The 15939-nt window shown below is 34.3% G+C and overlaps 1 protein-coding gene across 1 annotated transcript in view; it reads right to left on the reverse strand.

The window, feature by feature from the left end:
- The window catches only part of RYR3 (ryanodine receptor 3), a 196236-nt gene that overhangs the window by 84018 nt on the left and 96279 nt on the right, over positions 1-15939 (reverse strand). Inside the window, 9 exon segments of the mRNA XM_054515025.1 lie at positions 298-430; positions 2127-2241; positions 3963-4236; positions 7192-7329; positions 11129-11231; positions 11498-11698; positions 12200-13001; positions 14127-14353; positions 14744-14830. Coding sequence (XP_054371000.1) covers positions 298-430; positions 2127-2241; positions 3963-4236; positions 7192-7329; positions 11129-11231; positions 11498-11698; positions 12200-13001; positions 14127-14353; positions 14744-14830 — 2080 coding nt within the window.

The following is a 15939-nucleotide window of genomic DNA, read 5'->3' on the forward strand; positions in this document are numbered from 1 at the left end:
AATTTAATCTTAGATTTCAAACCACAACTATTTTAAACGGAAAGATGTCAAACCATGTGTTTAAAACTAATTTTTTCAAGGTGTTTAAAAACACAGATTCAGACTATTCTGTTCCTAATACAATTCATAGACACATTAGCATGAAACAAAAATGAAAAAAAAAAAGAAAAATATTTAAAGGTGAAACCACAAGGTGGTTTAAGCATGTTTCAGCCTGCTATACAAATTAGACACCAGTCTTGTGATATCACAGTTGCTCCTACTCTTGCTTTTCAGTGTTGCAGCTACATGGCATACCCAGTCCAACACTGCTGTTTTCCAGTAAGTAGCTGAGATGCTCAAACATGGCCTTTTGGTTTTGCCGGCTAATGCGGCAGAAGTAGCACAGGAACCGACAGCAGCTTGCCACCATCTTTGGGAAAGCGATCTGCTGAAGAGGAAAGTTGACAAAGCAGTGAAATATGTTAATTACCAATCTGTTCCAGTTCTTCCTGCACTCCTCACAAGGAAAGTACAGTGAAGTTACCAAGGTGATAAGCAACTGACAGTTACTTTGGAAAGGACTCACATTTCCTTTTAACTCTCACATTCATTAGGCCATTAAAGTGTCGAAAAATAATTTTTCAGAGAACTGTAGATGACATACCAGTTTGAACCGACAAGTTTTAACATTCCCACCATTCCTTCAGAGAGAGTATATGTCTCAATACAGCCTCATGATTAACCATTTATTCCAAGAAGCTGGAGATCTAGCTTAAAGAATCTGCTGCCACAACCTAGAAAAATGCCAAATCCCTAAGCCGCAGACTACATTTCATGATTGCTCATTCCATCTCTTGAAGCTACAACACTGAACAGAAAGAAATATTCATGAAGTACCTACTGTCTACATACAATTCATAAAAACAGAGACATAAAGAGTGGCCAAGCTGTTTAATGACACAACACCAGGTTACTAAACAGTTTTCTAAGTCTGCATTTCCTTTGAAGGATATCATGGTAATTTCTGTAAAGCATTTTTGTAGATCTGTGTTATTAAAATTTTCTAGGAAAACATCTTTAATAAAATTAGAAAGCATTGGGGGTTGTCATTGTTTTGGGTTTCAGGGGTTTTTTATCACCTTTGGCTCTATGTACAAGTTATAGCAAAACCAGGGTCTTGTAGTACCTATAAATTAGCAAAGTAATAATAATTTTATAATTAATTGTAACTTACCTTGAAATGCAACAGAAATACTAAAACTGGTATGTGAATACTTTGTAAAATGGCAATGATATAGGCAGATTCAATGTATAAGCATTTAAGAGAATTATTGATTCAAGAGGCAAAGAGTGGTGCAGATGCACATAGAAGACAATCAAGTTACGAAAAATTGAAAGACTAAGAAAAGATAAGCAAAAGGTAGAATATTGGGCTGAAAATTGTTCCAAATACATAAGAAAGATGAGTGACCAGGTGAAAGGATATTAGATAAGGAATACTGGGATCAGAGGAGACATCTCTTTTTGGGATGGAGGCAACAGAATAAAAACATGAGGCATGAGCAAAGAGAAGATAGAAAATATGCACACTTCACTTCTCACTTTCTTCAGAAGTGAAAATTTTCAGTTAGGCTTCTCAAAATTTATGCCACTCTGCCTTTAAAATAACATGTATATATATATTCCAGCACGGCACAGAGAAAAGGGAGAACACAACACTGCAAGAAAATTTTTGCTCAATTCAATGAATTTGAGCATTAAAATATAAACTGGGTTTAGTCTCTTATTATAATTTATTGGTAGTAACACTTCATTTAAGATGAAGAGGTAAATTTTCCTACCAGAGCTACATCTTCAATAAATGCAGTTAAAGCCTATATTTAATAACAAAACACTTTACTATCCTATTAAAAGAAAAATGAAACACCTAAAATATCTCAGGTTTTAAAAATCAAGGTTCAGCTACTGGGCTTCTCCCTCTAGTAAAATAAAACAATTCTACTTTTTTCGTTAAGGAATACTTTAATTTGGACAAGCAAAATCTAGCTTACATGGGATATATTTTTGTTCACTTATTAAACATCCTAATATATTTTTGGGAAGGTTCAAAATGCAAAACACATAACAAATTGTGGTGAAATTACCTGAGATTTGTCTCCTCCAAGTACATTTACCATCACATCCATAACAGTCTCATGCATGCCCAAGACTCTCATTAAGTTAGGATGCTGATAAAACACCTTGTTGTTCATTATATCCCTAAAATGGAAGAAAAGACAATTTGCTTTTAAGCAACCCCAAATTAATTTAATTTGAAGCATTGAGGTTTCAGAAGTATGCATTCATTGTATTAACATCATTTAAAATTCTTAGAATTCAGCATAATACAAAAGCATCTGCGAACAAAATGTTTCACATTTCAATATGTTGTCATTCCTCTAATTCTTGTAGATTCTTCATAAGAAGAATATTAACCTCAAAATTATTTTGAGATGGCAATTCTTCATCTCTAAATTGCTCCTACCATCTGTTCTGTTTAAATTTAAAAAGAAAATCTGTGATGATCTAAGTGAAAAAGAATATGTTTTGTTAGGTTTTAAGTTGAGAACAAAGTTCAAGAAAATGAAATCTAATCAATAATATTTCTGCAGTAACCTCTTAATTAATTTCCTCAGATCACAAAGTAAAGATAATAAATAGACTTAGTATTTAAGGTAATCTATTATATTTATTTCATCACTATTTTCAAATTCTGTCAGAAGTGGCATACAGGTCCATTATGAAGGACTATTTAACTTTTTCACTCTGCCCACAATTCTCTCAACGTTTTCTAGAATCTGCTGTATTGGTTTCATAATCCAGAATACAATTTATGTGTTTCAAAATAATCCAGGGACTAGATTTCAACAGAATCCAGGGATTTCTAACATTTTAGGACAACCTTTTAAAAACACACGGCAAGTAACAGGCATCATTCCTGCTTTAAAGAAATGCAGAAAACTGAGAATGGATGAGTCTCAATAGAGCACCTCTTGGAAGGTGCTTATAGAGCTTATATCCATACCATCTTTAGGCAAAATTTATCCTTTATCCCTCATATAATTCTCAGCAAATTTACAAAATCAGCATCAAGGACAAATAGGGTAATACTGTTGCGCACTGCCTACTGAGTCATTGTCATGAATAGATCAATTCATATTAAGAGATTAGTCTTTGCAATTTATACAAAAACAGTACAAATTTTACTTTGAAATAGTAAAAGTAATGGAACTTACAATTGTTGTAAAGGAGAGAATTTTTTTAATATTCCAAAGAAAGACAAATAAATATAGTTCTCAGGTAACAATACTATAATTCTCTCTCTAAATGCACCATTTTAATTAGAAAAAATTATTTTCTGTGTTCTTTTTTCCTTCCAACATTAGATGGCCCAACCATCATAGTCACACAAGAGGAATAACAAACATGAAAGAATGCACTGCAATACCACTGCTCAACAGAGGTAATTTTATAGCAAAGATGCAGAAAATATTCTCACATCATCTGGTGCTATATAAAGGAAAATTCTTCTGAATTTCCAATTGAAAAGACACCAGCAAGTTTATCCACTCATACATGAAATATAAAATGGGCTTTAAGTTCGGAAAAAATGCAGTATAGGTAGACATCAGCAAAAATTCTAGTGATCTTTTTCTCCAGAGCTGCTAAAACTTTAACGTCTAAGCGCCAGGCTTAACTGTCGTAAAAGGAGTCCAATTTCTTTAGATAATGCTTTAGTTCACAGAAACTTTGACCCTTCTGATACTATTAGAGAGATAGCTGGAGCCACCTTGGAAATATATGTGAAAGTGTAAATCACTAGTACATATTTACACATCAGTACAGCATTAATTTTCATTTAGGAACAAAAATTAGAGGATTTACTAGGATAACAAAAAGCTTCACATCAACTTAAAAACAAAATTCCATTAATTCCATACCCCAATCCATTAATCATTAGCAATTCCTCCTCTTTTCCCATCCTCACACTGAGCAGTGAGCGAATCTGGCCCAGTGCTGCGAGCAGATTAATGGTGTCCTTGACAGAGGCAGCACTAATGGTGTATGCCTTCCTCAGGGCTTGAAGGAGCTCCCCAATGCTGTCGTACTGCCTACGAAGGAGGCTGTACATAATCCGAACTAATTCGGGGTCTTGGATCTGATCTTCCTGGGACCAGCGCACCATTGTCTGTGATATGAGCTCTTTCAGTGTAGCTAAAAGCAGAATACATTACATGTTACTAGCTCTTCCAACAGAAAACATCAAAAACATGTATTATTGTAAAATATGTAACAGGAGACAACAAAGAGGTTGTAAAAACCACAAGCAGACTGAACAGGTTTTTTAAATTGGAAAAGTAACTTTCAAACTTTTCAAGATAAATGTAATGTTCTTGGGAGATAGAAAACAATAAACATCTACTTAGGGTTCAAGTCCACACCAGCACTGTTCACAATGAAAACCTTTAATTTGACCATGATTTTGAGAATCATCCTTGTAAACAAAATGTTGCATTAGGCTTTCAATTTATTCCTTATTTCTAGATCAAGTCACTGTCACTTGGTAATGCACTTTCTAAAAATATTGTATTGTTTGCAACTACAGAATAAAAATTGCTTGATACACCTGTATTGTAGACATTGCAAATTCAGTGATGCTGAAAACAGTTTTGCTGTGCCCAAAGTTTAGGGAATTTACCTGAAAACTGGACACAAGTTCCAGTCCTTTTTCCAACAAATGTTCATGCTTGATATCAAGCAGAACAGGAATAACCACCTTACCTCATAAAACGATGCAAATTTCTTTCTTCTATCACCAGCAAACCTACCCCTTGACTTTCCCAAAGTTCTTCCAAAGGCATGAACACTACCACTTTCCATCACTAAAGTGTTTATAGATAGTGTAGATCCATTGGGGTTTGTGTGTATGCTATTCTTTCACTTGCTAACACTTCTTTCTTAGCTTATTTAATATTGTATTTATGCAAACCTATCATTAATTCTAAGGTTCTGTTCCATAATTAGGCTTTCAACCTGTGGGAACAAATTCTGCACTTCACAGAGATAGCCCTACTCTTAGCATGTCATGGCTTATCTCAGTTTTCACTTGACGGTTACAAAATCCTATAATCATTATTAATAATAATTATTTGCCTCTATGTGTTTATTTTCAGAGTTCTAACTTGTTTTTAAATACAAAATTTACTGATTCATAATTAATACTAGGTTGAAATTGCTGGCATTCCTCACTTGGGTAAAAGATTGTTTGTAATAATAACTGAATGTAAGCTTAGAGTAAAGGAAGATTTATTTGTAGCAAATAGTTCCTTCTTATGAATATTCACACTGAGTATGTATGACTAAAACCAAGACACTCAAGGCCAGAGATTTTAATCTTGGAAATAGGTACACATTATGCACACCACCACACCTCCTCATGCACATAAAAGGATTGGGGATACCTCTGACATCCATTTCCTTTAATCTCTGAATTCCAAATTTCCTGATGCATAAAGGGGAAGTGCACACATGGACTAAAAACCTCAGAGTGTCCAGCTACAGTCAAGTATATAACATAATAAATCTATATTATTTTTCATCATGCTTTGAATGACTGAATCCATGTGCATATTTGTACTATGCATCACTCCAGGGCCATTCTTTAGGCCCAAGCCTAAAGAAATCACCTGAAATTTCTAGAAAAATAGACACTATAGGATCATTTTCCAACCCACATTTCTTGTTACCCAAAGTTCTGGTACATGAAATAAGTGAACTGCTCTGTTCCAAGGACCAAACACCATGTGCCCTCAGGCTTTATGAGCGAATACTTCCTGACTCATGACAATAGAATCCACATGAAACCTAGAGAAGAAATGATACTACCAGGTACTGAATAGCTCCTGCTACTATTAAAGAGAAAGCAGATGCTAACAGATGAGTCACTGGAGAATGAAGCCCTGCTTCATGCAGCATATCAGATTGTTACAAGATTTAATGTACTTAAAACACATTAACAAGCTTAACAGACCAAAATATGCTTTCAGACCAGGCAAACACTCTAAGGTGCTTTCCAGAGCAAGCAGATCAAGAAGTGATCAAGTGTAAGAAGTGTCATGAGTTATAAAATAATTTTGCTGTCTAATCTCCACAGAACTCTTAATTATTGAGCTGAAACCATTCCACATCTCTACATGGGCCTATTGACAAACTGAACAACTTGGAAAAAAAAAGAGAACTGTTACTGGTTGACCAACCTGAAGTCACTTGGAGAATCCTGCACATGATATCTGTATGGTGGTACAGAAATTTAGAGCTAGAGCCCCAATCTTGATTCAGAAAGGCAAGAAGAAACCTAAAAAAAAGTGTCCTAAAGGAAGACCTGGAGAAATTTGGCTTTTTGTCTTAATTGTTCCTAACCATCCCTAGTCACTACTAAGGCTTGAAAACTCATATCAACAGCAAAGACAAAACTTGTGAGATTCATACCATACATCACCCTCATTGGGATGAATTCTCATGTGGCATGTGAGCACAGTGGCAATGAGAATAAGGTGAGTTGTTCAAAGAGGCTCAACTAAAAGCTTGTGCAAATAGTTGAGGAATTGCAAGCACAGAACCAATCTCACCTGCATAGACCATGAACACCCTTCGCATCTTATGGAAGAGGGTATGAGAATGGATATGTACAGGAGTACTGCTAAGAATAAGAAGTTTGTGATTACAAGTGTTTTGGGGGGATTATGTGCTTGTCTGTATTTGCATCTATATGAAAAGGTAATAGAAGGAAATGGACATAAGCTCTTAAGAAGAATTTTTACATTTAAAAAAACCCCATAAAAATTAGATCTTCCCAAGTTTAGAATGCTTGAGTCTAGACTACTGTGACATAATCAGCTTTTCACAGTTCTTTATAAAGAATATGTAAATTTTCAACCCCAGAGTTAATGATCTGGATCTAAAATCTTCCACTCATTTTAATTTCTTGTTTAAAAATGCATCTGAGGTGTTCCATATACAGAATAATAGTTCTAAGAGGTAGAAGAAACTTAAACAGGCAGTGTCCTTCTTCAGCCCCTTATAAAATTTTATTAGAAAATACACTCCTGTTGACTGTGTAAAATTTTAACATTTGCACCATGAAAGCATTTATATGGAAAGAAAACTTACTAGGAGCTTTCTCTTCTTCTTCCTTAGGCTCCAATTTTTCTGCTTTTGGTGGACCTTTGATTTTGTACATTAATGAACGGAGTTTGCCAGTCAAGGAGGAATCTTCTTCTTCCTCTTCCTCTTCTTCTAGTGGAATACCTTAGCATAAAATAAAACTGGTTAGTAACAAAACTTAATGTTTGAAGTTTAACTCCCCCAATATTTAAACAATATTAAAATTGCTATAGGAATATTGATTTTTTTCACCAGTAAATTTCATACAGTATAAAAGAAGTAGTAGTAGGGCCAGCAGGTTTAACACACAGTACCAGAAGCACTCCTCAAATTATCTTTATTTCAGTACACATACTTCTTACATCCAGATTTATAGTATTCATTTTTCACTATTATGACCAAAGAGGTGGTACTTTTTTAAGAGTCTACTATGGCAATTAAGTATGACTCACAGTCATATTTGATTAAATATGTGATCCTTGTTTCATATTGCAGAATGTAGGCTAAAGAAAGAAGCGTATCATTATATCTTACAATACAGTACAGTTTTTCAGTCAAGATATTTAGCAGCCATAAACAAATATATTAACTGAATTTAAAGCTGTAAGAAGGCAGACATTCAGAGATTATGTGGATAATACATGCTTTTCATGAAAATGTATACAATGAGGCAGGATGTCATTTTACCAGGTGGTTTAATACCTGGTAAAATGACCAGTTTAATTCAGTTCAGTTCACTACACTGCTTCACAACCATTCAAAGTCTCTCACACTTCTTAGTGATCATCAGACAACACATGTGTTATGTGCAGAAGCAAAGAACAACTAAGCAGGCTCTCTCCAGATCAGAGATTGTGCCAAACTGAAATGTAAGCTTTTGCAGTTTGCTTATCAAAGAGAAATTGAGAAAAGGAAAAGCTTTTCAGACAGGATACTAGACCTAGAACCTGAAGCAGGGGGGAAAAGAAGAAACTGCAGTAGCTAAAACTGGTCCTAAACAGTTAACTAAGAAAGAAAATAGAACAGACATGTGGTAACAAGTTGGAGAAACTTTGCTGCCAGCAGCTACAAAAAGGGGAGGGGAAATTATGACTAGGAGTGACTAAGTGATGAAATTCAAAGGCACTGAGAGGGAATGAAGGAAGTCAAAATTGAAACTGGACAGTACGTACAGAATTTAAGAAATGGGATAAGTGGAACTGGCTTGGCAAAATGAAAAGTTAAGAAGGGATACAGTCAGTCTGAAAGAAAGTAAGAACAGGAAATGTCACCAGCGATGAAAGGAGAGAGAAAGCAGACAAGGATATTAAAGGAACAAATATCTGGCATTGAAATAAACCCTGGGTTCTGAACACAAGAGAAAGACACTGGGAGAGGAGCTCTGAAGAAGTTAAAATGGACAGAGAGAAGGAAATGCACTGGTATAATGAGTTAAAACAGTGTTGGACTGGGCTAGATGAGGTCTGTGACTCCTCCAGGTGGGGTCTCATCTACTCTTCCATATCACTCTCTGCATCATCTTAGAGTTGCAATCCATTCAGAGCTGATTGTCTGCTGTTGCTACTGGCTAATTGCTTCCTTCAAGTGGCAGAGGTCTGTGCACTGTGATGGTTTCAACCCAGGTAACTGTCAGTTTGATATGATGCTACCAAATATGCTGTAAATTTGCTTGGTTCTTTATAAGCAAGAAACTGCACATAAAAAATATGATTGAGGACCATTATTTTGCTAGCAAAATTAACCACTCCCTCTTACGACGTGCTAGGATTAAGACTGCCTGAGAAACTATTTGCTTATATTCATTATGAAGAAGCCTTTAATTACTTGATTGCATACATAGTTTTCCACTTAGATGGCAAAGTATACTTAGTACTAAAAAGCTGATTAAACATTCCAAGCAGAACTCCTATTCATTTAATCTGCAGCTGTGATTGCTTAGTACTGATTTTCAGGACCAAGTCAGGACACAGATAATGAGGAGCATTTATCCACAGCAACCACCTCTGATAAATCTGTACAAAGTCATGAATATGGTTTTGCATAGAATCCAGAGGATCTTTAAACTGTTTTAATAATGAGACAGTGTTTTGTCTATCTTGAACTCTCATTCAAAATAGACATGTAGTACACAAAATACACAATGTAGTAAACAAATAATAAAAGTGCATCCCTAAAAAGCAAAATCTCAATGCATACAATAAACAGTGTTTCACTTCATGAAACATGAAGATTGATCAGGAGCTGAAATAACTCAATGATCATAGCAGCCACAATGTTTTAAATTAAAATTAATTGATTGTGGTGTTAAGACATTTCCAAGTTGTAGGGCTTTCATAATCTCCATCCTGGAGTCTTAGAGTACTCTGTGCTGCCAAATGGGCATTACCTTTGGAAACCAGAGGTCAGATCAAGGGCTAAGTGACTGAACAATGGAGATAGCTCTAATAATCTATTATAATAGATGTAATAAAAAAAGAGAGAAAGAGGAGTAAATAGGAGGATACTAACTATTCACTTTAACACTTGAAAGAAAAATTATGGAATGAAAGAAACAGTTTTTGGTAAGCACTTAGAAGAAATGATGAATAACAATTAATAGAGGATTGTGAAAAACAAGTAATGATAAACCACCTAAATTTCTGCCTTACAGACACAAATCTTGATTTTAAGACTTCTAATACTGTCTTGTACTACACCCTCAGAAGTAAACAGATGGAGCACAGCTTAGATACCTGCAGACCTACTCATCTTTGGCTGAGGATAAGGCTGAGGTAGTTGAAAAATTACAATTGACTTATCAGGAAATCACAGCTTGCTGGTTGCTTGACATTCTAAGAGGGTACTCAGATATAGCAGTGCAAAATAACATCAGAAGCCTTAACAATACAAGCACAGAATGGTATAGGAGGCACCATGCCTCCAAACAGAAAGCAGAAAGTAATTACAGGTCATTAAAACAGTACAATTCCATGAACCAGGTAACACTGGTTTTAAGGATAACCAGCACAGGAAGATTTATCAGACTGTATTGGTAAACATTTGGTAATGACCTCAAGCAAGAAGGTGGACGAGGGAGAACTAACCAATAGGAATATCATGCTCTTCCTGAGGAAGAGATTGAGATGCTGTCAACTCACTGTAATGACATTGGCCCCTTCTTTTTGGACAAGATGGATGCCAAAAACCATAGAACTAAGCAATACACTGGAAGAGTAACTATGAATATATCTACTAAGTAGGTAGATGGAAAAAGCTTGTTTATTTCAGTTTTAACTGCATAATTGCTGGCAATGAACAGTAATAATTAGATGACTCAGACTACAAATGTTAATAATTTCATGATTGTCTGAATTAGATCTCAACAAACTCAATAAACTAACAAAAAAATAGACGTCAAAAGACCTACATAAAATTGTATAGGAAATCCAAATTAAATGAGTGGGGACAGTTCAAGTATGCAGTGCAAGAGTGTTTTGTAATGACTGACTCTCACAGTTATGCATACAAGAGGAAACTAAGCTAAAGCAGGCAGAGAACTCCACATGTGCTTTTTTTAAAATTTAATTTCTGATGCTCAGCTTTGCAGCAATTTTGTTCCCTCAATACCTTTTATCTGTATGTACTCATACATGTGCTTCTATAAACTTTTTAAAGTAAGCCAACCTACTTGTTTGGATTATTTTTTCCCCAGTAAGTCTAAAACTGGTATATAAACAGAATAATATTAGAAAATATTTAATAGAGATTTAACAGTGAAACTTAAAACCATGCACATGCTTCCCATATTTTTGTAATATACACTGAAGTTTGTCACTAAAGTCACTTTGTAGGTACTTTGTAAAGTCACTTTGATAAAAAAACCTCTCATGCTAGTATATTTTTCAACTGATCCGTCAAGTGCCAAAAACACAAACAAAACCTGTATCAACAACTTGCCACTCACCACAGTGAATTAGAAGATCATCATGAAATTCGTACAGCTCCTCCCGAATCTCCTCTGGACAGGGACAATCCTCTCCCAGTTGAAAATTCAGCAACATATTAATCTTTAAGGGATATAAAACACAGTTAAAACAGTGAAATAGCCTAGGACATATTCTAGTATATAGCCATACTTTACCTGTTTATAACTTCAGTTTACAGCACAAGTTCTAGAACACAAGTTTCAACATTCTCACATTCAATATTTTGTGGCATGGAATAAATTTATTTTCAAATTAATTTTGGTTCTCCAGTGAGTCAGGACTTTATTTCGTCATCATAAAGAGTTTTTTTTAATCTTTAATTCAATCTTTTTTTTTTTTAATATTACCTGCTCTTGAGGAGGAGACCGAAATTCTTTAGTCTTCTTGGCAGTCAATGCAGCAGACATGTTCAAGGCTTGCATGAGTTCATTGTACCTGTATTTCTGGTTGTACTGCAATTTTGATACATAACGGTCTGCAAACGATACAATTGCTTCCACTCTATGTTGTAGTTCACAGTCACAAAAATAATTGAGTAAATGACACATCTATGGTAGAGAAAATAGACAATCTCAACAGCTTTACAAACTCTGGGGAAGAACTTGAGCACATACTATACATTACATCAGACTGTAAAAATGAGAGATATTTTTTTCCATATTTTTGTTTCAACACCATGAAGAATACAAAAATGGTGGTTTTATTATCTGATTGAGATACATTGCACGCACAATCTATCACTCCATGCACTCAAAATATCTAGAAATCACATACTAGTTTGGCTTGGAGGGGTCCTTTAAAGATTGTCTTGTCTAGCCCTCTGTTTTTTATTAAATAAGTATGTATTCACAAATCTGTTTGAGTGTAGATAGATGTAGAAAGAACTGCATCATCATCAATTTTTTTAAAATGAATTTGAAGTTTTAAGGCAAAGTGGAATTAAGGACCTTCACAACTTCAAATTTTATTAAGTAGAGAACAGACAAAAAACACAATCCTTTTTTCATCAAGAATAGAATATAAGTAACATATTTATAATAAATGGTCACCTGAAGTTTAACAGATTCTGGTAATCTTGTCTGCAACAAGCCCTTTGCAGGAGCTTTTGTTTGTTTGATTGCTTTCTCCCCAGCTTCTACAGCTTTTTCTTCAACTTGGGTCACTTCTTCTTTCTCCGTCCTTTCTTCTGTTTCTTCCTTGTGGTCTCCAAACACAGTGGGATCAATGAGGAGTAACACCTGCTTCACATCATCATCATCAAAAACACCCATTACAAGCAGTGTTGCTATCAGTTTAAGAACAGGAACAAACTGGAATGCAACCTGTCCTCCAACAGGGTCTCGTATGTGACTCCCACTGCACTGCACTGCCTCTGTCAACATACTTATGGCCTTGTATTTAAGTATCTCCAGGGGTATCTCTGGGATGGATGTCTGATGATCTTCGCTGGTCGCAATAAAGCATGGAGCAGAAAAATTAAAGGCTGGTTTAAGACAAGTGCTAAGCCCTACTCCAGGCAAACCATGCTTCTTTGTTTCATCAGGATATAATTTAATATTTCGAGTTTCATCTGTAACTGGAATGATAAACTCATTGCTCATCATGAGCTTGGCTTGCTTGGCATGCTCCAAGTGAATACTAATGAGCAAGTCGTAGAATCCAGAACGCAGAAGTCCTGGTAAGTATTGATTATCTATTGTGAAAAACAGCTGAGAAACATCCACATGGCTACAAAGTGCATAAGCAACTCTAGTGTTACCTAGAGCACTAACTGAGCTATAGAGCTTTAAAGTGTGATAGTGAAACATCATCAAATCTTCTTGTTCACATAGTTCCAAGATATCAACACATCTGTTATGAAATAAAGAAATAGAACACCAGTCAATTCCATGAAAAAAGACTTTGAAAAAGGAAAGTTCTATAATCTCTGAACATTTTGATACTAAGATTAGTTAGTATCAACTTTTATATTAGTGGTTTGAAGAGGAACATTTTCTCAGTTCCTTTTCAAACCACTAATATAAAGATTGATACTAGTTACTCTTAGTGTGGACATCATTAAAACACAATAAATGGTGGGAATAATTTATTGAGACTGTTTAAAATTATTACTCCATAGGAAAAAAAAAAACCACCAAAATCTAAGATGGAGGTGCTTCTTTGGAATCAATTGTAAATTAGAACTTGTTTTTAAAATAGGCATATTAGGCTTGCTGAAAATCTGCATTACTACCATTCCCAAACAGTGCCTTTGTAGTTTTCTCAGGATTGCTGGTTCATTTTTTCCACAAAACACAGTGTTTTTCACTCTTCCCTTGAATTCAGCTTTATTAACAATAAATAAAATTGAGTTTTGAATCATTAAAAGAAATTTAATAATTACTAATAAAAGTACAGCTGTTAAATGATCTTTCTGCTATGTTTTTGCTGATAGTTTGATTTTTCACTGGTAATTACATTTGACATTTGGATAGATCTTTATTATCCTCACTCTGAAGATAAAACTTAATGAAACTCAAAGAAAGGCGTGATCTTATCAATAAGAACATAAGAATTTATTTCATGTAAATTCAGTGCAGATGGAACAGGAAGAGATTACAGGTTTCTATTACAGAAAAAATTGGCAAAATAGTACTTGCATGTTCTTAATGCTTGTTTTTCTCAAGCTGAGAAAAATCTCCATGTTTAAAGACATACAGATTTAAGAGATGCCATTTCAATTTAAATTTAAATAAAACCAAATAGTCATGCTTTCTTTTATGCATGCAAAACTTGGTACATGTCATTAAAGTTCAGTCTCCTGTATTGACTTAAGTTTCATGAATACAATAATATCTAATATGATATCAGGTAGGATCAGAAATTCTCAACAGCTATAAGGTAATTATTCAGAAAGGCAGGTTTAATCAATACACTGACACCTTTTTTCAGTATATTTTGTCCACATCAATTAATTTTATCTCATTTTCAGCGTACCTGTTTTCTTCTGGGATATGAAGTGCCATCATCTGCAGAGGTTCCAAGCACTGCACAACCCAGCCATGACGCTCACTGACACGCTCAGTTTCTACTCTGAGGAAGCTGTTTGGCATCCGGCTCCATAAAACTGGTGTGATTGTTTGTACATCAAGGCGGGGGGGACACTGAGGAATAGGATTTCTTTCTTCACTTTTAAAAATTGCTGCTGACAAAGGCATGGTGTTCTGAAACAAATATATGTATTAATTATTTTTGAAACATGTAATTATTAATAAAACCATAACACCAAAGGAAGTATAACTTTTAAATAAAAAGCAAATTATAGAAAGGTAGAAGTTATTGCAACATACAAAATCCATTAAAACCCCCCAACATTTATGGTGTTATCCTCAAACAATATTAGTCTATTTTGACAATTGCAGAGAATCAATTAACTGCATATAATAACAACATTTACAGAAGTAAACGTAGAAGTCAAATTACAAGTCATGCCTTTGATTCAACCTTCCTAAGCAAATTTAACTGAGCAGGAATTTACATGGAAATAAACAGATTTAAAAGAGCACATTTACATAAAGATTGCCTTTCTATAGAATACAAAAAATACTTCCTACCTTTAATTTGCCAAGTTCAAACTGAATCAAGTTAGTGCTTGTAGGCTGTAAAAAAGCTGCTGGAAAAAGCTTGGTGTTTGGTTCAACCTAGAAGTGAAATGAGATTAAATTTATTTTAAATTAAAAATAAAATAAAAAAATCTCTCTGAATAAGATATAAAATAAATATTGTATATCTTACACTTCATTGTCAAATAATTTATATAATTTACAAAATAAAGTGTTGAATAGTGTCTACCTATAATATAGTAAAGTATTTGCAGTTATCGTCATAGGACCACCTGGTTTTTGAGACAGGTGTTTTGTAGCCTTATGTGCTCTCAACACCTATAGGAGGAAGCATTGCCATAAAATAAAGAATTAAAAATATAATTATAGAACAGTATATTAATTTTAAAAATTCAGTGCTCCAGGGTGGCTGAAAAAAGTACATCTCTGCAATTCAGTCAAAGTTTCAGAAGTTCAATTAAATATATTAATCACATCATAGTGCATTTTGTGTATCATGTGCAGACACTGTACATAATAAGGACAACTACAATATTTGTGCTGTGAAGGAGTACAACTCCTAACTTTGAGGACAACAATCTATCAAAACTATGACTATGGACATAGACAAAATAATATAGGGGTAGGTATTAACATTCCAACCTTTTTGATAAGTTAAAAAAACCATAACCCCAAATCCAGAAAAAAAGGCATTCTGTTCTGATTGTTGTTTTGGGTTTTTTCCTGAATATCACCATGGCATTCAATAGTTAGATCAAGAACTACAGAAAAATTAATTTCCTCTCTTAAATACGTTGACCTATAGGCCTTTTAAAATGAAAACAACAAACAAATATTGTCCTTCTATTTCAGTTAAGAAAGCTGAAATGCATATACGAACTCTAAGACTAGATTACCAAGACCTGACAAATATAAATTATTTGTGGCAGTTGGAGTGAGAGATGTGATTTATTAAAATATTTTAAAGGTCTTACTTTATTGTAAAAATATTCAAGACATGGAAATGAAAACTACATAATATTATTTTCATTGCTTTCAAAAAGAGAGAAAATAATTAAATTACTCAGAGTAAGCTAAAATTTCAAAATATTTCACCCTTATTTGCAACAATCTTGTTGGGTTATACTATTTTATATCTACAGAAAATGCTGGATAGTCTCATTTTTCAGCAGACCAGGTGTAACAGG

The sequence above is a fragment of the Molothrus ater genome, chromosome 6 (assembly GCF_012460135.2).
Source record: "Molothrus ater isolate BHLD 08-10-18 breed brown headed cowbird chromosome 6, BPBGC_Mater_1.1, whole genome shotgun sequence".
NCBI lineage: Eukaryota > Metazoa > Chordata > Aves > Passeriformes > Icteridae > Molothrus > Molothrus ater.